We start from the raw sequence: 24,774 nt of genomic DNA on the forward strand, positions 1-24,774 counted from the left end.
CAGTTTACCTGTCCCTCGAAGTCTCTGCGCAAGCTCCCCAGTGAATGAGATCAATTGCAGTTTGCTGCAGTCATAGTTCTGATTGAATGACAAAGGTCTCCCAGCTCCTGTCAGATGTTCTTCATCAATGTAGCCATATTTTTGTCGATAAGAAGTCACATTCACCACCCGGGCTGCCCCTGCCCGGTGTAGAGCCCCTGGTGGAGAGAAGACCACACTCCTTCAACGCATACCCTAGGGTAAACTTGTACTCCCACTCCCCAGTTGCCTTCTTCAGGAAACTCTAGGAGAGCAGGACCCATCCAGGGCTTCCTGAGAGGGGCATTGGGCCCCCCACCCAGGCACCCAGGCTCCCAGGCTAGGCACAGAAGAGCTTATTGTTAACTAAGGCTTCACCTTCATCAGCTGTTTTCCTAATGCTCTCCCTCTTTATTTTAGTGTTTAGAATTGTGCTTTGTCCTTCTTCCACTTGCCTGTCTGAGTTAATTTTACTGATCCTTGTTAACATTTTACATCACTGATGATTAATGGGGGAAGGAAGGGCTGAAACAAGGTGAAGGCTGTTCTTCACTCATTCATACATACACTCCTTCATTTATTCATCCTACAAACCTAGAATATGGCCAACATCAAGCTAGGTGCTAAGGCTATAAGGGTGCTAGGTTTTGGGTAAAAAACATGTGCACAGATTCTTAGGAAAGTGTTTTTTGTTTTAAAAGTATCTTCCAAAGGAACAGAAACAAAATTATAGTCAATAGAACAAATTAAATCTTAAAAAAATAATAATGAGAACATAACAGTACGTAGAAAAGTCTGGATTATACAAACTATTAAAAAAATTAGTAGTGGGTGGGCCACGGTGGCTCAGCAGGTAAGAATGCTTGCCTGCCAAGTCCGAGGACCTGGGTTCGATTCCCGGTGCCTGCCCATGTGAAAAAACAAAAAAAATAGTAGTTGTATGCATATGATTAAAGACGGCATTGTCTTAAAAAATGCTAAACTATTTTGAGCCCCGTATTTAAATTAACAATTATAAATTTGGTAATAGCCAAAATTTGCCCGAGAGGAAAAAAAAGTTTTCTTAAAGAGGACAAAGGCCCCCAAACTTGGAAAATATATTGACATAAACACTAAAGAGAATCACAGCCCAGGAGGAAGAAATTGCTCCTCAGAGATGTATACAAGAGGCTAAGGGAGCCCTGGGGAATACACCCGCGTGGAGGGAGAGGGGTAGGCAGGGCTCTCAGAGCAGGATCCAGGGGAAAGGAGATATGTGTGCCAAGTCTTGGCAGATGCAAACTATTATTAACCAGGCAAAGAGGGTAGGAAAGGATATTCAAACAGAGGGAGCCACGGATTTCAAAGTACAGCCAGAGTGTGATCCAAGAGCTACAGGTTGTCTGGCTGGAGACCAGGGTGTGGGTTAGGGAAGGGCAAAGCATGGGGCTCTCAGTCAGCAGGGGGCTTTGGAGGTGGACAGAAGGAGCTCAGAGTTCACAGAATAAAGGAAAAGGTGCCTTCAAATGGTTTTAAACAAGAAAGTGATGATTCCAGGGATGGCAATGGGGAGAATAGATTAGAAAAGGGGAGACAGAAGAGAAGACAATTTAAGAAACTATTTCTAAGCCAAATGCAGACTGGACGCATGTTATGATTTTTGTGAAGGGGAAAAACATTCATACTTGCAAATGCCTAGAGTTTTCCCTTGCTCTTTGCTCACTTTTCAGTTGGTGCCAATTTAATTAGCCAACAAAGTACAACACAAGACCCTGGCAACGGTAGCCACCTCCCAAGATGGGAATGGGTAGCTGATATACAAGGAGAGGAGGAAACTTTTTTTTTTGCACAATTTCAATTTTGTTACTTGGAAACGTATCACCAAATAAAAGAAACAATGTTTTTCTTTTAAAGAGGCAAATAGGCAATGCAGAAGAAAATGTCAGGGAGAATGTGCCTGCCACTCTGTCCCTCACCCCAGGAAGGGCCCAACTCTTCTCATCAGAAAAGACCTCAAAGAACATGGTCCCAAGGCACTTGTTGTATGCACCTGCATCCCTGGTGGTTCCTAAACACTTTGAAAGCAGGAACCCAAAATTTTCCCAAGAAAAAAAAAGGTTTCTTAAAGAGGACAAAGGCCCCCAAACTTGAAGCTAAATTGACATAAAGACCTTGCTTTTTTTATTCCTAGTGCCCTCTTCAAGAAGTATTTACTGAAATGACTGAACCTACTGGTCTGCCTAGAACTAGGATCCTGTGGGATTTTGTATCATGTTGGCTGCCTGATTCTACTATCAGCCTCCCAACACATGCAGATGGAGGCCCCTGCTGTATGCAGTAAAACTATGCTGGGTTGTCTGTCTGGATCAAAATGGCAGAGCCAGACACTCCAAGATTTCATGCCCCCACAGAACTTTGAATGACCATCAAAAACTGGCAGAAATATCTTTCTCAATGCTCCAGAAAACAGCTAAAGGATTGCAGTAATAAAGCAAGGGCCAAATCAAGAAAAACGGCAACTTAAAATCAGTAATTTCTCTATCAGTGGCTGAGAGAGCTTAAATAGAGTTGAGAAGCTACTTTGGAGGTCACTCTTATGCAAGCTTCAGTCAGAGATTGCTACCTATCATACCTTGCCAAACCCCAACCAAAACCATTCCTGCCAATCCTAAAGGACATCTAGGGCATTTATCAGATTCTACAAAGGTTCCATGCACTAGGATAACTTTCTACAACTTCCAGATGGGTCCCTGGTCCCTGGACCAGATAAGTCCTGAAATCTAGAGGGCCCAGCCTCTCCAGAACATCAGCTAGTTCTATCTCACTACCTCATATTACTGACAGCCTCTTCCAACATGAAAAGTTTTAATGGCCACAGTGCAAATACCCCCTAAAGAGTGGGATAGAAAGATCAAAGTTGATGGTGGAGTTATATATATAAAAGGAGTATAATTGCTGAATCATTATATTGATACACCTTTTAGTCTCCAGTATCTTACAGCAGCTAGAAGTAAAAACCTAAAATTGTGGAATTGTAACCCATACCAAACTGTGAAATCTGTTCTACTAATAATTGTGCTGCACTTTGAAGTGTATTGCTTTTTTGTATATATTTTATTTTTCACAAAAAAGAAGAACAAGTCGATTGTGACGATAACAAAAATACTTATTTCTTCTAGCCTCCTATATGCTGGAGCAGCTAGAAGGAAAAATCTGAGAGGATGGTATGGTAGCCCGTGACAGACTCTGGGATCTGTCCTGTAACTACTTGTTGAAGAATGCTTTGAAAACTATTGCTTTTTCCTTTCTTTGCTTTGTATATATATTATATTGTACAACTAAAAAGTTAAAAAAAAAAAAATGAGGCATTACAAATTGAGACTCTGATGCCAAGAACTAAGTTACACAAGCTGCCCAAGACCCAGCTGGTGCCAGGCAGTGCCAGGCTGGGAATGTCAAAGGAGGGACATGTGACCTTCACCTCATATTCGCCAAAGACCTCCACTCTAAACCTTTGACACGATTGCCTAATGAATCTCTATACAGAGTCCCAGAGACTGACAGAAAGAAGTCAGGATTTTAAAACTTTCCATTACCATCCCACACATTGGTAGTGACTATGCACTAATATTTTGTAATAAATCATACTATTACTTGGCAAACAGGTAATTATATTGCATTATAGGTTTGTTCCCTTGTGTTAAAAATGTTCATGGGGGGGAGGGGGTTATGGGAACTCTGTACTTTCCACATGATTTTTCTCTAAACCTACAACTGCTCTAAAAAAGAGAGAGAGAAAAAGAAAGAAAACCAGTACGTTCTCCTGGTACCCTTACTGACCCCTCACCCATCGCCTCAACAGCTTGGCACGGGGCTGACACATGTTCCCAGTGCAAGTTCCTGGTCCTGGTTCCAGAGGGAGCAGGGTAATCTGCGTACACATACTAGGGTGCATATATATATGTCTGTACCAATTTGTCTAGGGGCAGCCTGAAAGACTGAACCAGGACTTGCATTGCAGGCTCACAAACTCAGAACTTGCCTTGCACCTAGTAGTGGCTCATAGAGCTCTCCTTGAGAGCAATGTCATCAAATTATAGCCGCCTAGTGAGAACGGGGAGAAATTCAACTTCCCCAAGTTGAATTCTTGATATTCTCACAAGCAGGGTGAACAACCAAAGCTATAGGCTGAGCCCCCAGTCTTGGGGTTTGTTCATATGAAACTTAACCCTGCAAAGGATAGGTCAATTCTACTTAAAATTTAGGCCTAAGAGTCACCCCCAAGAGAACCTCTTTTGTTGCTCAGATATGGCCTCTCTCTCCAGCCAAAACAACAAGCAAACTCACCACCCTCCCTCTGCCTAGGGGGATTGAGAAAAAGGGATTGAGAAAACCTTCTCGACCAAAAGGGGGAAGAGTGAAATGAGACAAAGTGTCAATGGCTGAGAGATTCCAAACAGAATTGAGAGGTTATTCTGGGAGGTTATTCTTACGTATTAAGTAGATATCACCTTGTTATTCAAGATGTAGTGGAGAGGCTGGAGGGAACTGCCTGAAAAGTAGAGCTGTGTTCCAGTAGCCATGTTTCTTGATGATGATTGAATAATGATACAGCTTTCAAAATGTGACTTTGTGATTGTGAAAACCTTGTGTCTGATGCTCCTTTTATCTACCATGTCAACAGATGAGTAGAACATATGGAATAAAAATAAGGAATAGGGGGAACAAATGTTAAAATAAATTTAGTTTGAAATGCTAGTGATAAATGAAAGTGAGGGGTAAGGGGTATGGTATGTATAGTCTTTTTTTTTTCCTCTGTTATGGTTTTCTTTCTTTTTCGGTTGTCTTTTTATTTCTTTTTCTGAGTTGATGCAAATGTTCTAAGAAGTGATGAATATGCATCTATGTGATGATATTGAGAATTACTGATTATATATGTAGAACGGAATGATATGTTAATGTTTTTTGTTTGTTCCTAATCTTTTTCTAATTAATAAATAAATTTTAAAAAATTATAGCCGCCTAGAGAGTATCCCAGGAGTGTGGCACCTGGGATACTATTTCCTAGGGAAATGAGAACATCTATATACATGTAAATGGTGGAATTCCTAGGGCCATGAGGGCATTCCCAAGCCCTGTAAAAAATGCTAAAAGTAGTTCTTCAGGATGAAAGGAAAGGACATAATGAGATAGGGTTAGAATTAGGGCAGTGGCTTGGCTGAGCAAAGGACAAATTCATAGAGGCACTTAGGCATCAAGGAGAAAGATATCTCTGAGAAGAACAGCAAGAAACAGCACCTGGAGTCAAATGACCCCCACCTGGGTGAGTCATCTACAGAGAAGGGTGACGCCAATGAACCTACCAATTACACTATTTACCACCAGGCACTGCCCTGGAGAGAGGGAGGGTAGGAAAAATAGCTCACCCCACTCCCAAACAAGAAAGGGGGAGGGGGAACAAATAAAGCTAAGCAATAAAAGCAGATGACCCTCAAAATTGTGAGGCCTCTTCCCTCTCACCTCTCTGTCAGTGCCCACATGTCCTCTCAGTGCGTTAATAAATTCTCTGCCTGCATACTCTATGCTGTGCTGTACCCTTGAATTTTTTTTCACAGCATGGCCAAGAACCTAGGTAGATGAATCTGGCAACAACTAGACAAACTGTGGTAATTTGAAGTTGTTGTATACCCCAGAAAAGGCCAGGTTCTTTTAATCCATTCCTGTGGGTGCAGACCTATTGTAGGGTAGGAGCTTCTCATTTATTTCAATTGAGATGTGATCCACCTCATTCAGGGTTGGTCTTAATCTCCTTGCTGCAGTCCTTTATAAGAGGATAAAACACATGCAGAAGCAGAGAGATGAAATTGAGACACACAGAAAAAGCTCCAGAGAAGTTTAGAGAAAAAGCAACAGACAGAGAAGCCAGAATCTGAATGAACTAAATCCAGGATAGAAGGACCAGCAAATGTCATATGTGCCTTACTATCTGACAGAGGAGCCCAAGTTCAGGATAATTGGTCTTCAGAGAAGGTATCATACTGTTGATGCCTTAATTGGGACATTTTCAAGGCCTTAGTACTGTAAATTTGTAAGACAAAAAAATCCCCATTGTAAAAGCTAACACACTTACGGTATACTGGATTTTGTCTTCTTCAACAAACCCAAACACACTTTGGTACCAGAAAAGTGGGGTGCTGAGTTTGCAAATACAAAATGCTGGAACAGCTTTATGAATGGATAAGGGGAAGATTCTGGAAGAATTGTGACTTATTTGATAGAAAAGGCCTAGATTGGATGCTAAAGGTATTTCTGATGGGGCCTGAGACAGAAATGATGAATGTGTCATTGCAAACTGGGAGAAATGCAATCCTTGTTTTGAAGTAGCAGAGAATTTGGCAAAATTGATCCTGATGTCAGATGGAAGATAAAATTTGGAAGTGATGAGTTTGGATATTTAGCTGAAGAGAGTCCAAATTAAATGTGGAAAATACAGACAAGCTTATCCTTGTAGCTTATAGTGAAATGCAAGAGGAAAGAGACAAGTTGAGAACAACTCTTGGGTATAAAGAAACCAGAATTTGATGGTTTGGACAGTTGTGGGCTTCCAGAAAACAAGTTCCAAAAGAATAGTGCCACATGGGAGTATTTAACTGAACATGGAACAAGCCAGCTATTTCAGTACAAGTCAGGCTTGGAAACGGAGTTATCTAGAAAGGATTTGTGGGAAGTCTTATTGTTTGATGGTTGGGACCCCTGTGAGCTGCATATGAAACTGACAAGTTTAAACAGGTCCACTGCCAGTCTGGACTAAAAAGGACAGAAAAGGGACAATTGAAGGAAAAATAACCTCAGAGGCAGAACTATGAAAGTTAAGATTTGTTTTAAGAAAATATAAATATATAAAAATATAGAAATAAAAATTAAAAATAATAAAACAACTAATATGACTTATAAAAGATATATACAGAAAAAATATATTAAAATAATATGACATAAAAGATATATACAGAAAAAAATATATTTAAAAAAAGAAGAAAAAAACCCTAGGAAGATAGGGAGTTTGCCAGATTGTATGTGCCTGGAGCCTGGTGCATCCACCACATACCACACTAAACGGAATGGCCACTTGTGGTACCTGGTCAGGTGTCCACAGCCAGTGGACAATCAGGCCTGCCTCCAAGTCCCCACGGGTGCTGCCAACTGTGACACCACTCAGGGAGTTTTCGCAGCCTGCAGCTGGGGCAGGCTGGAGTAGATGGACAGTCAGTTCCCTCCAATCCACAACTCTCTGCACACTGCTATCTGTGATCAAAGATCACAGTCAATTTGACCTACCCTGCTCTCCCTGTCCCAATCTCCCCTGTCTTTGTCCTCCCCCCAAAACAGTGAAGACCCTTGTGGTAGTTTGCTAGCTGCTGGAATGTGATATACCAGAACTGGAATGGCTTTTACAAAATAGAAATTTAATAAGTTACAAGTTCACAGTTCTAAGCGTATGGAAATTTCCAAATTAAGGCTCCAACAAGAGGTAACCTTTCCTCGAGGAAGGCCAATTGGTTTGGAACACCTCATTAGCTGAGAAGTAACATGGCTGTCACCTGCTGTTCCTTACTCCTGGGCTCCATTGCTTTCAGTCTCTGTCCATATGGGTATTCCTCACTTTGCTTCTCCAGGGCTGGCTTTCATCTCTTGGCTTCTCTGGGCTCTCTACACACTCTGGTTTGCTTAACATCTCATGATGATGTCTGCTGGGCTCAAAGAACCTCCACACATCTATATCTCTGTTTTCTGAAGCAACTGTTCTCCAAGCATCTACATCTGCTGTCTGTGTTGGCTCTGAGGCTCCTGTCATTTTGTTGTTTCCTCTGTTAAAGGATTCCTGTTAACTAATCAAGACCCACTTGGAATGGGTGGAGTCACATCTCCATATAATCAAAGGTTAAAGCAGCAGTACTTCCCTTTCCAAGGGCTTATGCAGAGGCCCTGTGCTCTGCAAACACTGGGATGAGGGCTCCAACATCTCCAGTCATTGGGGGAGATGGCCAGGCTCTTGGCTCCACTTGCTTCAAGATTCAGGTTGGCAGTTGAGCTCTAGGCTCCACCCTCCTTAAGCATCGCACTCTTGGCCAGACTCTGCCATCTCTGGGGTCTTCAGAACTGTAGGATGGTGGCCAGACTCTCCCTCATCCAAATCTTAACTTCCATAGTTCTGCCTCTGAGGTTATTTTTCCTTCAATTGTCCCTTTTCTGTCCTTTTTAGTCCAGACTGGCAGTGGACCTGTTTAAACTTGTCATTTCGTATGCAGCTCACAGGGGTCCCAACCATCAGACAATACGACTTCCCACAAATCCTTTCTAGATAACTCCGTTTCCAAGCCTGACTTGTACTGAAATAGCTGGCTGGTTCCATGTTCAGTTAAATACTCCCATGTGGCACTATTCTTGTTTTCTGGAAGCCCACAACTGTCCAAACCATCAAATTCTGGTTTCTTTATACTCAAGAGTTGTTCTCAACTTGTCTCTTTCCTCTTGCATTTCACTATAATGCAAGTGAAGGGTCTGTCACTAATATGGGTCACTAATATGCCCAGGTCAGCTACTCCTTTGGGCACTGAGGTCAGCTCCCTGTCCCCTGAGATGAAAGCAGTCCCCTTACCATGTATGCCATCTTCCAGCCACCGCAGGAGGAAGTGCCTTAGGAGTGCTGCCTGCTGACAAGAAGTGGCACATACAATCTGGCAAACTCCCTATCTTCCTAGGTTTTCTTTCCTCTTTTTTTAAAATCTATTTTTTCTGTATATATCTTTTATAAGTCATATTAGTTATTTTCTTATTTTTAATTTTTACTTCTATATTTTTATATATTTACCTTTTTAAAAAACTTTTTATTGTATAGTATAAGATATATACAAAGCAAAGAAATAAAGCCATAGTTTTCAAAGCTCTCTTCAACTAGTGGTTATAGGATAGATCCCAGAGTTTATCATGGGCTTTCATACAATCCTCTCATATTTTTCTTTCTAGATGCTCCAGAATATAGGAGGCTAGTGTGCTTAAATATTTTTTTATTATCACAATCAACTTTTCTTTTTTGTGTGAAAAATACTGGAGACTAAAAGAAATATCAATGTAATGATTCAGCATTCATATTCATTTGTTAAGTCCTATCTTCTATGCATAACTCTACCATCACCTTAGAGCTTTCCATACCTCTCTTTAAGGTTGTTTGGGCTATGGCAATTCTAAATTTTTGATATTGGAAGGGTCGGTCACTAATATGGGGTGGGGAGATGGAACTATCTGATGTTCTGGAGAGTCTGGACTAGGTTTCAGGTCTTATCTGGACCAGGGACCCATCTGGAGGTTATAGGTTTCTGGAAAGTTACTCTAGAGCATGGAACCCTTATGGAATCTTATATATTGCCCTAGGTGTTCTTTAGGATTGGCTGGAATGGTTCTGGTTGGGGGTTGGCAGGTTATGATAGGTAGCAAGGTCTACTTGAAGCTCTCATAAGAGCAACCTCCAGAGTAGCCTCTTGACTCTATTTGAACTTTTTCTCCCACTGATACTTTATTAATTATGCTTCCTTCGCCCCATTTAGTCAGTATGTAATTGTTGACCCCATGGTGCCAGGTCTGGATTAATCCCTGGGGGTCCTCTCCCACGTCACCAGGGAAACTTTCACCCCTAGATGTCATGTCCCATGTAGGCGGGAGGGCAATGATTTCCCTTGCAGAGTTGGATTTAGAGAGACTGAGGCCACATCTGAGCAACAACAGAGGTCCTCCAGAAGTAACTCTATAGGGGCATGATGTGGGTGTCCCTAAAGTTTGACACAGTATCAGGTGATTCCCTGATGGTAAGGTTTAATAGTTCATGATCTTTCTCCCCTCCCTCAAGGGACTTTGCCAATACTTTTCGATTATCTGGTTAATATACTGTAGGATGTTTCCATGCATTACAATAATCCATACAGGATTAAAGGACATCTTTCTCATTCTGTGCTCTCTGTGTTTCAGTTGTTCAAATGAGCTATACAGATAGATTGAATTAGATTATGCACCACAGAAAATTTCAGTTCTAGATCAAATAAACCTTTCTTCCATTGGTCTCAAAGAGTACATGTGGCTCTAAAATATAGACACTGTCTTCCTTACCTTTATGTTCTGAATTACTTTAACCCCAACCTGTGCAGCTTCATTCTTATCTCTAACTGTCAGGTTATATATATATAAAACAGCCTCTTAAAATCCAGAAATAATAATCACCACTCCGGACTTAATGTGTCTGCTCTAGAAGCTTACAATCTAGGCCCCTATTGTCTTATAAGCATTTTCTAAAGGTGATGATACCATTGTCGTTTTTTTGTTTGACTTATTTTGCCTCACCAAATATCCCACGTGTTCACTCACATCGTTGCATGCCTCACGACTTTGTTCCTTTTTGTAGTATCACAGCCTTCGTTCATAAGTATACACCATCGTTTGCCAATCTACTACTCCATCAGTGCATCCTTCAGCCACTGGCATTCATCGGGCATCATGCAGAAGGTCCAAGTCCACAGTCCATTAACATTCTTGATTTTAGATAATTTCATTGTTCCCAAGTGAAAATAAAAAAAACAATAAACACACCCTCACCAAATAGGTGATCTAAACCTCTTCTTAACTCTTGTCCCTCCCCCCATTATTTACCTCTGCTGTTGCTGTGGTAGTGCTGATGGTTTCATTTTGAGCATAGCTCATAGCATGCAATAGCAGATTTCCCCCTGTACCCTGGACTTAAACACTCTTTAAACAAAAATCATATTTTGAAGTAATTCTTATGAGAATTAATTCATATTTCTAGTGTGAAACAGGGACACATAGGTCTATACAACCCCTTTCAATCTCGTTCATCTTTACTATGGTAATATCACTTCTAGATCCACTAGAGAATCACCTTTGCTCCTATCTATTTCCTTACATTGGAGTTCAACCTCATTAGCTAACAGTTCACTCATCTCTAGATTCTATGTATCTCTAAGTCTCCTATATTCTGTATTATAAGCCTCTATTATACCTTTATGCTGGCCATAAAAGTGGACTCATACAGAACCTATCCTTTTGTGTCTGGCTAATTTCATTCCGCATTATGTCCTCAAGGCTCATCCATCTTGTCATGCACTTCAGGATGTCATTTTATCTTACTGTTGCATAATATTCCATCATATGTATATACCACATTTTCTTGATACACTTATCTGTTGCTGGTCATGTGGCTTGTTTCTATCTTTTGGTGATTGTGAATAATGCCGCTATGAACATCAATGTGCAAATGTCTGTTTGTGTTGTTGCTTTCAGCTCTTCTGGGAATACTAAGTAGTGCTATTGCTGGGTGTATTAGTTAGGGTTCTCTAGAGAAACAGAATCAACAGGGAACACTTGCAAATATAAAATTTATGAAAGTGTCTCACGTGACCGTAGGAATGCAGAGTCCAAAATCCACAGGGCAGTCTGCGAAGCCGACGACTCCAATGGATGGCCTGGATGAACTCCACAGGAGAGGCTCACCAGCCAAAGCAGGAATGCAACCTGTCTCCTCTGAGTCCTCCTTAAAAGGCTTCCCATGATTGGATTTAGCATCACTAATTGCAGAAGACACTCCCCTTGGGCTGATTACAAATGGAATCAGCTGTGGATGTAGCTGACGTGATCATGACCTAATCCTATGAAATGTCCTCATTGCAACAGACAGGCCAGCACTTGCCCAATCAGATGAACAGGTACCACAACTTGGCCAAGTTGACACCTGTCCCTAACCATGACACCGGGTCATAGAGCAATTCAATATTTAGTTTCCTAAGTAACTGCCAAACAGTCTTCCATAGTGGCCGCACCATTATACATTCCAACCAGCGTGCATAAGTGTCCAAGTTTCTCCACATCCTGTCCAACACTTATAGTTTCCTGTTTGTTTAATAGCAGCCATTCTTATAGGTGTGAGGTGGTAGCTCATTGTAGACTTTTTTTTTAAACATAACAACATACAAACACGAACATTCTTACCACATAATTATTCCATTCTTGGTATATAATCAATAACTCACAATATCATCACATAGTTATATATTTATCACCATGATCACTACTTAGAACATTTGCATCAATTCAGAAAAAGAAATAAAAAGAAAAAAACTCATACATAATGTGGTAGTTAGATTCAGTTGTCAACTTGGCCAGGTGAAGGCACCTAGTTCTGTTGCTGTGGACCTGAGCCAATGGTACGTGAACCTCATCTGTTGCTGATTACATCTGCAGTCGGCTAGGAAGCGGGCCTGCTGCAATGAATGACGTTTGACTTAATTGGCTGGTGCTTAAATGAGAGAGCACAACATAGCACAGCCTAAGCAGCTCAGCATTCCTCATCTCAGCACTCGCAGCTCAGCCCAGGCCTTTGGAGATGCAGAAAGAAGTCACCCTGGGGAAAGTTGTTGGAACCCAGAATGAGCTGGGACTGGAGAGAAGGCCAGTAGAGACCATCCTGTGCCTTCCCACATAAGAAAAAACCTCAGTTGACAGTTAGGTGCCTTTCCTCTGAAGAACTAACAAAATAAATCCCCTTTTATTAAAAGCCAATCCATCTCTGGTGTGTTGCATTCTGGCAGCTAGCAAACTAGAACACATACCATACCCCTTATTACTTCCTCTCACTGACTGGTAATATTTCCATCTACCCAATATATTTTAGCCTTTGTTTTCCTATTTTTTCTATACCCTTTACCACACCATTTCACTGATCACTAGCATTTCAATCTACTAAACTTATTCTAATATTTGTTTGCCCTGTTATTTATTTATTTTTAATCCATATGTTTTACTCATCTGTCCATACCGCAGATAAAAGGAGCATTCAACACAAGGTTTTCAGAATCACACAGTCACATTGCGAAAGCTATATCATTATACAATAATCTTCAAGAATTATGACTATTGGAACACAGCTCTACATTTTCAGGCACTTCCCTCCAACCTCCCCAATACACCTTAACTGAAAAGGTGATATCTATATAATGCATAAGAATAACCTCCAGGATAATCTCTTAACTCTGAAATCTCTCAGCCATTGACACTTTATTTTGTCTCATTTCTCTCTTCCCCCTTTTGGTCGAGAAGGTTTTCTCAATCCCTTGATGCTGAGTCCCAGCTCATTCTAGGATTTCTGTCCCATGTTTCCAGGGAGGTTTACACCCCTGGGAGTCATGTCCCATGTAGAGAGGGGGAGGGCAGTGAGTCTGTTGGCATGTTGGCTGAGAGAGAGAGGCCACATCTGAGCAACAAAACAGATTCTCTGGAGCTGACTCTTGGGCCTAATTTTAAGTAGGCTTAGCCTATCCTTTCAGGGATACGTTTCATATGACAAACCACAAGCTTGAGGGCTCAGCCTATTGCTTTGGTTGTCCCCACTGCTTATGAGAATATCAGGAATTCCCCACATGGGGAAGCTGAATTTTCCCCCTCTCTCATCATTCCCCCAAGGGGACTTTGCAAATACTTTTTCATTCACTGTTCAAATCTTTCTGGGATTTATTAGGGCATCATGCTGAACAAACTTACAAAATCTCATGCCCTACTCAAGGTTCCATGTACTTAATGGTGTTCAATTAAACTGTCCACATAAGTTATATTAGGAAATACACTAGTCAATATATAAATATTTTACCAAATAAACATATTCTGCTTTAGTCTCATGCATAAGTTGAAGTTTTAAAATATGAATTACCACCTATTTTTTTTTTTAAACATTTTCTTATTTTATTATATTTTGTTTGTTTGTTTGTTTGTTACATGGGCTGGGGCCGGGAATCGAACCGGGGTCCTCCGGCATGGCAGGCAAGCACTCTTGCCCGCTGAGCCACCGCGGCCCGCCCAAATTACCACCTATTTTTAACACCCTGCAATATTGACATTACTTTGTTCTTCCTCCTGCAAAAACATTTTTTAATTTGTACACTGAGTTATTATCATTATACAATCTAGGCATTCATAGATTATACCATCTCAGTCTTTATCATCTATCTTTCCTTCTGATGTAATTTGTGCCCTCAGCCCTCCTCCCTCTATTATTCTCACATTCAGCTTCATTCAGTGTATGTGCTGGTTTGAAAGGAAGTATGCCCCCTAGAAAAGCCATGTTTTAATCAAAATCCCATTTCATAAAGGTAGAATAAACCCTATTCAATACTGTATGCTTGAAACTGTAATCAGATCATCTCCTTGAATGATGTGATTTAGCCAAGAGTGGTTGTTAAGCTGGAGTTGTTAAGCTGGAGATGACATGTCTCCACCTATTTGGATGGGTCTTGATTGGTTTATTGGAGTCCTGTAAAAGAGGAAACATTTTGGAGAATGGGAGATTCAGAGAGAGCAGCACCACAAAGCAGAGAGTCCACTAGTCAGTGACCTTTCAAGATGAAGAAGGAAAACGCCTCCCGGGGAGATTCATGAAACCAGAAGCCAGGATAGAAAGCTAGCAGATGATGCCATATTCACTATGTGCCCTTCCAGATGAGGGAGAAACTCTGACTGGGTTCACCATGTGCCCTTCCACTTGAGAAAGAAATCATGAACGTCATCGGCCTTCTTGAACCAAGGTATCTTTCCCTGAATGCCTTTGATTGGCCGTTTCTATAGACTTGTTGTAATTGGGACATTTTCTCAGCCTTAGAACTATAAACGAGCAACTTATTAAATTCCCCTTTTTAAAAGCCATTCCATTTCTGGTATATTGCATTCCAGCAGCTAGTAAACTAGAACAGTGTACTAACATTATTGTGTAACAATTAGGTAGTATTGTGCTATCCATTTCTGAATTTTTACAGTCAGTTCTGTTGCACAATCTGTATCCCTTCAGCTCCAATTACCCAATATCAACCCTATTTCTATCTCCCTGATGGTCTCTGTTCTTAGCTGAAATTCTCCAAGTTCATTCACTAATGTTAGTTCATATCAGTGAGACCATACAGTATTTGTCCTTTTGTTTTTGGCTAATCACACTCAGCATAATGTCCTTAAGGTCCATCCATGTTGTTACATACTTCATAACTTTATTCTGTCTTACAGCTGCATAATATTCCACCATATGTATATACCACAGCTTGTTTAGCCACTCATCTGTTGATGGACATTTTGGCTGTTTCCATTTCTTGGCAATTGTAAATAATGCTGTTATAAACATTGGTGTGCAAATGTCCATTTGTGTACTTGTCCTCATGTCCTTTGAGTAGAGACAGCATATAGATGGGTCCTGTTTTTTAATCTATTCTGCCAGTCTATGTCTTTTGATTGGGGAGTTTAATCCATTAACATTTAGTGTTATTACTGCATGGGTAGTACTTTCTTCTACCATTTTGCCTTTTGGATATTATACGTTATATCTAATTTTCCTTCTTTTTAACTTTACTCATAGTCTTCCTTTCTACACTCTTCTCCACACTCTCTCTTCTGTCTTTTCATATCTGTCTCTAGTGCTCCCTTTAGTATTTCTTGCAGAGCTGGTCTCTTGGTCACAAATTCTCTCAGTGATTCTTTGTCTGAAAATGTTTTAATTTCTCCCTCATTTTTGAAGGACAATTTTGCTGGATATAGAATTCTTGGTTGGCAGTTTTTCTGTTTTAGTAATTTAAATATATCATCCCACTGTCTTCTTGCCTCCATGGTTTCTGCTGAGAAATCTATGCATAGTCTTATTGGGCTTCCCTTGTGTGTGATGGATTGCTTTTCTCTTGCTGCTTTCAAGATTCTCTCTTTCTCTTTGACCTCTGACATTCTGATTAGTAAATGTCTTGGAGTATGTCTATTTGGATCTATTCTCTTTGGGGTACGCTGCACTTCTTGGATCTATAATTTTAAGTCTTTCATAAGAGTTGGGAAATTTTCAGTGATAATTTCCTCCATTAGTTTTTCTCCTTGTTTTCCCTTCTCTTCTCCTTCTGGGACACCCACAACACATATATTCATGTGCTTCATATTGTCCTTCAATTCCCTGAGTACCTGCTCATATTTTTCTATTTTTTTCCCTACATTTTCTTTTTCTTGCTGGATTTCAGATGTTCCATCCTCCAGTTCACAAATCTTATGTTCTGTCTCTCAAAATCTACCATTGTAGGTTTCCATTGTTTTTTCATCTCTTCTACCGTGCCTCTCATTCCCATAAGTTTTGTGATTTGTTTTTTCAGACTTTCCATTTTTTCTTTTTGTTCATTCCTTGCCTTCTTTATATCCTCCCTCAATTCACTGATTTGGTTTTTGATGAGGTTTTCCATGTCTGTTCGTATATTCTGAATTAATTGTTTCAGCTCCTGTATCTCATCTGAATTGTTGGTTTGTTCCTTTGACTGGGGCCATATCTTCAACTTTCCTAGTGTGGTTTGTTATTTTTTGCTGGCATCTAGGCATTTAATTACCTTAATTAGTTTATTCTGGAGACTGCTTTCACTTCTTTTACCTAGGGTTTTCTTGATGGATGAATTTCTTGTCTGTCTGTTCTTTGACATTCAGTTCAGCTTTATCTGGACCTCTAGCTTAAGTTTTGTTTAACAGAGAAGAATTTTTCAGTTCTTGTTTTCTTATTTCTTGCCCTGCTTGTATGGTGCCTTTTCCTCCCCCATCCTTAGGAGGGTCAACTTAGGTATTACAGACCACAGCCGGATTTTCCCAGACCAAACTGGCCTCCTATCAGGAGGAAAGAGTCACCTGCTTTGGTTTTCCCTGAGGGTGAGACCCAGCAGGTTGAAAGATTCTCCTGTGAAGTGTCTGGGCTCTGTTTCTCTTATCCTACCCAGTTTGTGGTGCTTGTCTGCCTGCCGGTCCCACCAGCATAAGATGATGTGGAACCTTTAACTTTGGCAGACTCTCTGGGGACATGGTGGAGACAGAGGAGAGGTTGTAGGCTGGTTTTAATGGCTTCAAATTACCAAGCCCTGGTGTCTGAATTCCTTGATGGAGGGATTCCACCTGAGTTGGGCTTCACCCCGACCCTGGGGAAGGCACAGGCTCCAGACAAGCCCTCAAACGAGCTTGTTTCTGCCTATGCCTGGGGCAGTTGCAGCCTGAGAAGTCCTGCTGCTGTATCCAAAGGCAGTCAAGCCTTTGTAGAAACACAGCCAAAAAACCTCTGTTTCCTTTTTCTTTTCCTTTTCCCGTCAGCTCTGACCCCTTGGTGCCAGGGCAAAAATGAGCAACCTCCACTTTGACCAGGTTCACCTGAGCTGGGGGCCTATTTTTAGTAGTCAGAATTTGTTAATTAATTCCACACTTGGCATTTGGCTGGGCTCAGCCCCTGCTACTGGTAGTCTCTTTCCTTTCCCTTCTGGGAAGCAGCCTGTTGGGGAGGGGTGCCGGCTGCCATGGCTTGGGGAACTCACAGTTCTGGGGGGGCTCGCAGCCAGTCCAGCTGGTCCAGACTTGGGTATGCTGTGTGTCTGGTCACTGACGTGGCCCCATGAGCTGCTCTGTACTGTTTCTGGTTATTTAGTAGTTGTTCTGGAGGACGAACTAAAACATAAACATTGCTAAGTTGCCATCTTGGCCTGGAAGTCCTCTTATTTATTTTTAATCCATATGTTTTACTTGTCTGTCAATAAGGTAGACAAAAGGAGCATCAGACACAAGGTTCTCACAACCACACAGTCACACCATGACAGCCATATCATCATACAATTATCTTCAAGAACATGGCCACCGGAGCACAGCTCCATATTTTCAGGCAGTTCTCTCTGGCCTCTCCATTACATTTTGACTAACAAGGTGATATCTATTTAACGAGTAAGAATAACCTCCAGGATAAACTTTCGACTCTCTAAAACAATATACATAGATGATTACACTCCAAAACTCCATGACATACATTCTCTAGTGCACATGGAACATTCTCCAGGATAAATCATATGCTGGAACACAAAATGAGTCTTTGTAAATGTAATAAGATTGAAATTATTCAAAGCACTTTCTCTTACTACAACAAAATGAAGATGGAAATCAATAATCACCAAAGAACCAGAGCTTTCACAAATATATGGAAATTAAACAAGACACTCTTACATAATTAGTGAGTCAAAGAAGAAATTGCTAGAGAAATTGGTAAATATCTGGAGATGAATGATAATGAGAATACAACATATCAGAACTTATGGGATGCATCATAGGAAATGCTGAGAGGGAAATTTATTGCCCTAAATGACTATATTACAAAGGAAGAATAAGCAAAAATTGAGGACTTGAACACTCACTTGGAGAAATTAGAGAAGGAACAGCAAATTAACCCCAAAGGAGTTTGTTCATATGAAACCTAATCCCGCAAAGGATAGGTCAAGTCTACTTAAAATTTAGGCCTAAGAGTCACCCCCAAAAGAGCCTCTTTTGTTGCTCAGATGTGGCTCCTCTCTCCACCCAACACAACAAGCAGTCTTACCACCCTACCCCTCTCTACATGGGACATGACTCCCAGGGGTGTGGACCTTCCTGGCAATGAGATCTTGGAATGAACGGAGACTCAGCATCAAGGGATTGAGAAAAACCCTAGAATGAGGTGAGACTTAGCATCAAGGGATTGAGAAAACCTTCTCGACCAAAAGGGGCAAGAGGGAAATGAGACAAAGTGTCAATGGCTGAGAGATTCCAAACAGAGTCTAGAGGTTATCCTGGAGGTTATTCTTAGGCATCAAGTAGATATCATCTTGTTATTCAAGATGTAATGGAGAGGCTGGAGGGAACTGCCTGAAAATGTAGAGCTGTGTTCCAGTAGCCATGTTCCTTGAGGATGACTGAATAATGATACAGCTTTCAAGATGTGACTGTGTGATTGTGAAAACCTTGTGTCTGATGCTCCTTTTATCTACCTTGTCAACAAAGGAGTAGAACATACGGAATAATAATAAATAATAGGGGGAAACATGCTAAAATAAATTTAGTTTAAATGCTAGTGATCAATGAAAGCAAAGGGTAAGGGGTAATGGTAAGTATAATCTTTTTTTTTTCTTTCCTGTGTTTGTTTTATTTCTTTTTCTATTGTCTTTTTATTCCTTTTTCTGAATTAATGCAAATGTTCTAAGAAATGATGACTATGCAACCAAGTGATGATATTGTGAATTACTGATTATGTATGTTGTTTTATTTTGTTTTTTTATTTTTTAATTAATAAATAATTTTTTTAAAAGATACATATTATGAAAATTAAAAAAAAATTAACCCCAAAGGAAATAAAAGAAGATAAATAACAAAGAATAAAGCAGAAATAAACAAACTGGATAACAATAAAACAACAGAAAGAACCAATAAAACCAAAAGCTGGTTCTTTGAAAAATCAATAAAATTGATGGACCCCTAGCTAGACTAACAAAGAAAAAAAAAAGAAAGGACACAAACTAAATCAGAAATGAAAGGGGGTCATTACCATGAATCCTGAAGAAATATTAAAAATCAGAAGAGAATACTATGACAACCACATGCCAACAAACTAGATCATTTAGATGAAATGGTCAGATTCCTAGAAACACATGAACTACACCTATACTGACTAAAAAAGAAATAGAGGATCTCAACAAACCAATTATAAGAAATCCACTCAGTCATCAAAAATCTTCCCACAAAGAAAAGCCAGAACCAGATGGCTTCACAGGGAAATTTCATCAAACATTCCAAAAGGAACTAATACCAATCCTACTCAAACTCTTCCAAAAACCTGAGGAAAATGGAATGCTACTAACTCATTTTATGAAGCCAACATCAGTCTAATACTAAAACCTGATAAAGACACCACAAGAAATGAAAATTACAGACTAATCTCCATAATTAACTTAGGTACAAAAATTCTCAACAAAATACTAATAAACTGAGTCCAATGACCCATTAAAAGAGTTATACATCACAACCAAGTGGGGTTTATACCAGGAATGCAAGGGTGGTTCAACACAAGAAAATAAATCAATGTAATACAGCACATTAATAAACTGAAAGGAAAAAACCACATGATCATATCATTGATGATGGTGCTGGTTTGAAAGGCTGCATGGACCCTAGAAAATCCCTGTTTTAATCAAAATCCCATTTCATAAAGGCAGAATAATCCCTAGTCAATACTGCATGCTTGAAACTGTAATCAGATCATCACCCTAGAGATGTGATTTAGTCAAGAGTGGTTGTTAAGCTGGATTAGGTGATGTCATGTCTCCACTCATTGAGGTGGGTCTTGATAAGTTTCTGGAGTCCTATAAAAGAGGGAACATTTTGGAGAATAAAAGATTCAGAGAGAGCAGAGAAGAACAACATAGCCATGAGAAGCAGAGTGTCCACAAGTCAGTGACCTTTGGAGATGAAGAAGGAAAATGCCTCCCGGGGAGCTTCATGAAACAGGAAGCCAGGAGAGAAAGCTAGCAGATGATGCCTTGCTTGCCATGTGCCCTTCCAGCCGAGAAAGAAACCGTGACTGTGTTCACTGTGTGCTTTCTTGGATGTGAGAGAGACCTTGGACTTCATCGGCCTTCTTAAACCAAGGTATCTTTCCCTAGATACTTTTGATTGGACATTTCTATAGACTTGTTGAAATTGGAACATTATCTCAGCCTTAGAACTATAAACTAGCAACTCATTAAATTCCCCTTTTTAAAAGCCATTCTGTTTCTGGTAATATTGCATTCTGGCAGTTAGCAAACTAGAACAATGCTGAAAAGGCATTTAACAAAATTCAGCTTCCTTTCCTGATAAAAACACTTCAGAAGGTAGGAATCAAAGGAAATTTCCTCAACATCATAAAGGGCATAAAAGAAAAGCCCATAGCCAGCATCATACTTAAGGGTGAGAGATTGAAAACATGTCCCCTAAGATCAGGAATGAGACAAGGATGTCCACTGTCCCAACTATTATTCAATATTTACTAATAACTGGAGCAATTAGACAGGAGAAAGAAATAAAAGGTATCCAAATAGGGAAGGAAGAAGTAAAACTTTCATTATTTGTAGATGACATGATCCTATACTTAGAAAACTCTGAGAAATCTATGACAAAGCTGCTTGAGCTAAACAAACTTAGCAAAGTGGCAGGATACAAGATTAATGTACAAAAATCAGTAATGTTTCTATACACAAGCAATCACCTATCTGAGAAGACACTTAATGAAGAAAAATCCATTCGAAATAGCAACCAAAAGTCAGGTATACGGGAATAAGCTGAATCAGGAATGTCAAGGACATGTACACAGAAAGCTACAAAACATTGCTAAAAGAAATTTAAAATGACCTAAATAGATGGAAAGACTTTCATGCTCAATGATAGGAAGGTTGGATGTCATTAAGATGTTAATTCTACATAAACTGATCTACAGATTCAATACAATATCTAATCAAAATCCCAACAACCTACTTTGAAGACTTGGAAAAGCAAGCTATCAAATTTATTTGGAACGGAAAGAGACCTCAAATAGCTAAAGATATCCTGAAAAAGCAAAGCAAAGTGGGAGGACTAATACTTCCTGACTTTAAAGCTTACTATAAAGCCACAGTGGTCAAAACAGCATGGTACTGGCACAAAGACAGAAATATCAACCAATGGAATTGAATTGAGAGTGCAGAGACAGATCACCAAATCCATGAAAAATGATCTTCAATAAGGTCCCCAAATCCACTAAACTGAGACTGAAGAGTCTTCTAAATAAACTGGCAATGAAGAATTGGATCAATAGCCAAAAGAATGAAAGAGGACTCCTACCATATACCCTATACAAAAATTAATTCAAAATGGATTAAATACCTAAATTTAAGAGCCAGTACCATAAAACTTCTACAAGAAAATGCAGGGAAAGATCTTCCATCTAGTAATAGTAGGTAGCTTCTTAAACTTTACACCTTTAGCACAAGGTGCTTTAGCACAAGGAGCAAAAGAAAAAAATAGACAAATGGGAACTCTTTAAGGTCAAGAGCTTCTGTGCCTCAAGGACTTGGTCAAAAAGGTAAAGAGGGGCTGGTCATGATGGCTCAATAGGCAGAGTTCTTGCCTGACATGCCGGAGACCCAGGCTTGATTCCCGGTGCCTGACCATGCAAGAGAAAAAAAAAAAGGTAAAGAGGCAGCCAACTCAATAGGAGAAAATAATATTGGAAGGCACATATCAGATAAATGCTTGATAACCTGTGTAACATAAGGAAATTACACAGCTCAACAAAAAGAACAACCAATCTAATTATAAAATGGGCAGAAGATATTAATAGACACTTTTCTGAACAGCAAATACAGATGGCTAAAAAGCACATGAACAGATGCTTATTTTCATTAGTTATAAGGGAAATACAAATCAAGACGCAATGAGATACCACCTCACACCTATAAGAATGGTTGCTATTAAACAAATAGAAAACCATAAATGCTGGAGAGGATGTGGAGCAATAAGAACATTTATCCACTGTTGGTGGGAATGCGTAATGGTGCAGCTGCTGTGGAAAACAGTTTGGCAATTCCTCAGAAAGTTAAATATTGAGTTGCCCTATGACCCGGCAATACCAATACTTGGTATATACCCAGAAGAGCTGAAAGTAGTGACACAGACAGACATTGTACAACACCAATGTTCATAGCAGCACTATTCACAATTGCCCAAAGATGGAAACAATTCAAGTACCCATCAACAGACAAGTGGATAAACAAAACGTGGTATATACATACGATGGCAGATTGTGCAGCAGTAAGATGAAATTAGGTTCTGAAGCACATGACAGCAGGACGTACCTTGAGGACATATACTGAGTGAAATAAGTCGGACACAAAAGGACAGACACTGTATGATTTCATTACTATGACTGTGATAAAAGTAATCGCAGAGGTAGACTGTATAATATAGCAGACACAGAAGTACACAAAAACTAGAGATGGGGAAAGTCGACTCAATAAGGTTGAACCTAAATGCAAGGGAACGTATAGAAGTGATGGTAACTAATTAGTGGGGTTGTAAGTAATATTACCATACTGAAGGTATGGTATATGATTGAAAAGGAATGTATAGTGCCATGTATCCCTCTGATTAAATCTACAATTACAAATAAGTTCCTGCATGAATCATTTCAAAGGTTTGATACTGGGCAAAGAATCAATAATAGGGGATATAGGGGGGAAACTAAAAAAGCATGTTATGGCCAATAGTTAAGAGGAAGACAACAACAGTACCACAGCATTATGAGGGGCAACTAATTGGTGGGGCGTGACAAGTGATAAGGAGTAGTTTTGATTTGATAGTTGGTGATGCTGTGTTTATTTGTTCTTTGTAGCTATGGACCAATGAAATTGTCCAAAATTGAGAGTGCTGTTGATTGCACAACCAAGTGAGAATACTATAAGACATGATTTGTTTATTTTGAACATTATCCATAATGTCCAATAGATGGAGGAATCCAAGGGTACAATGACTGAGAAACAGAATGGTGAACTGTGATACACTTACATGATGAAATATGGGGTGACTAAAAAAAGGAAAAACATTGACAGGCACATAACAAACTGAATAAACCTTGGGGACAAGGTTTTATGCAAAATAAGCCAGATACATAAGAACAAATATGCTAAGGTCTCCTTCAGAAAATACTTATAAGAAAATTGGAGCCTAGATTGTAAGCCCTTATACCAGTCGCACTTAGTCTGAAGTTAAAAATACATTTCTAGATTCTGAGACACTGAGCTATATGTGTATCTGTATATGTGTATATGTGTATCAAGGTATTTCCTTGGAACTTCAAATAACCCCGTGAAACCTAAGACCCAGAAATGGAGTGCTGTGCCCTGAAAGTTAGCATAGCTATACATAACAACAGTTACAGTAACTGAAAAAGAGATCGTCAATTAGGTTGAAAATGAAGTCAATCTGGCTGGGACTAAGGTAAATCAGAATACAGGGTAAAAGACAATAGCACTTTAGACCTTCACCTACTATGAGACCAAAGGCAGAGTGGTTTATTATGTCTAGAACCCAAATTTTCTGTAACAGATAATCTGAATCAACCTTTGTGGATAACTCATGTAAACAACTCAAACTCCTGGAGTTCCAGTTGGGAATGAGGCCTTGTAATTCTGTATAGCTTAATGTAATATTAGGATACATCTCAGACTATGGTGGGCTGATAATTTAAAAGTATTAGTAGAGTTCCTTGAGGGCCCGAAGGAAAAAATATCTATATGGAACTATTAAACTCTCCATCTGGAAACCCCAGGTACTTTCTTAACAATTGGGGAATCCCAAGAAAATAAGCCAAGCCCTTGATTTTGAGCCCTGACCTTATGAAACTTATTTCTGTAGGGGAGAAGTTAAGACCACCCATAAAGAGGCATAAGAATTACATCCAGCATGACTCCCAAGGATGTGGACCTTCCTGGCAACGTGGGACAAAGATCCTGGAATGAGCTGAGACTCAGCATCAAAGGACTGAGAAAAACCCCAGAATGAGCTGAGAATTAACATCAAAGGATTGAGAGAACCTTCTCGACCAAAAGGGGGAAGAGGGAAATGAGACAAAGTGTCAATGGCTGAGAGATTCCAAACAGAGTCGAGAGGTTATCCTGGAGGTTATTCTTTCCCATTAAGTAGATATCACCTTGTTGTTCAAGATGTAGTGGAGAGGCTGGAGGGAATTGCCTGAAAATGTAGTGCTGTGTTCCAGTAGCCATGTTTCTTGATGATGATTGAGCAATGATATAGCTTTCACAATGAGACTCTGTGAATGTGAAAACCTTATGTCTGATGCTCCTTTTAGCTACTATATCA

The 24,774-nt window shown here is 39.9% G+C and overlaps 1 protein-coding gene across 2 annotated transcripts in view; it reads right to left on the reverse strand.

Moving 5' to 3' along the window:
* The window catches only part of LOC143661046 (retinol dehydrogenase 11-like), a 47,174-nt gene that overhangs the window by 17,690 nt on the left and 4,710 nt on the right, over positions 1–24,774 (reverse strand). For both annotated transcript variants that reach the window (XM_077134658.1, XM_077134657.1), the window contains one exon: positions 9–197. In XM_077134658.1, the coding sequence (XP_076990773.1) occupies positions 9–197 (189 nt within the window). The remainder of the gene's footprint in view (positions 1–8; positions 198–24,774) is intronic.

The sequence above is a fragment of the Tamandua tetradactyla genome, chromosome 17, assembly GCF_023851605.1.
Source record: "Tamandua tetradactyla isolate mTamTet1 chromosome 17, mTamTet1.pri, whole genome shotgun sequence".
In the NCBI taxonomy this organism is placed as follows: domain Eukaryota; kingdom Metazoa; phylum Chordata; class Mammalia; order Pilosa; family Myrmecophagidae; genus Tamandua; species Tamandua tetradactyla.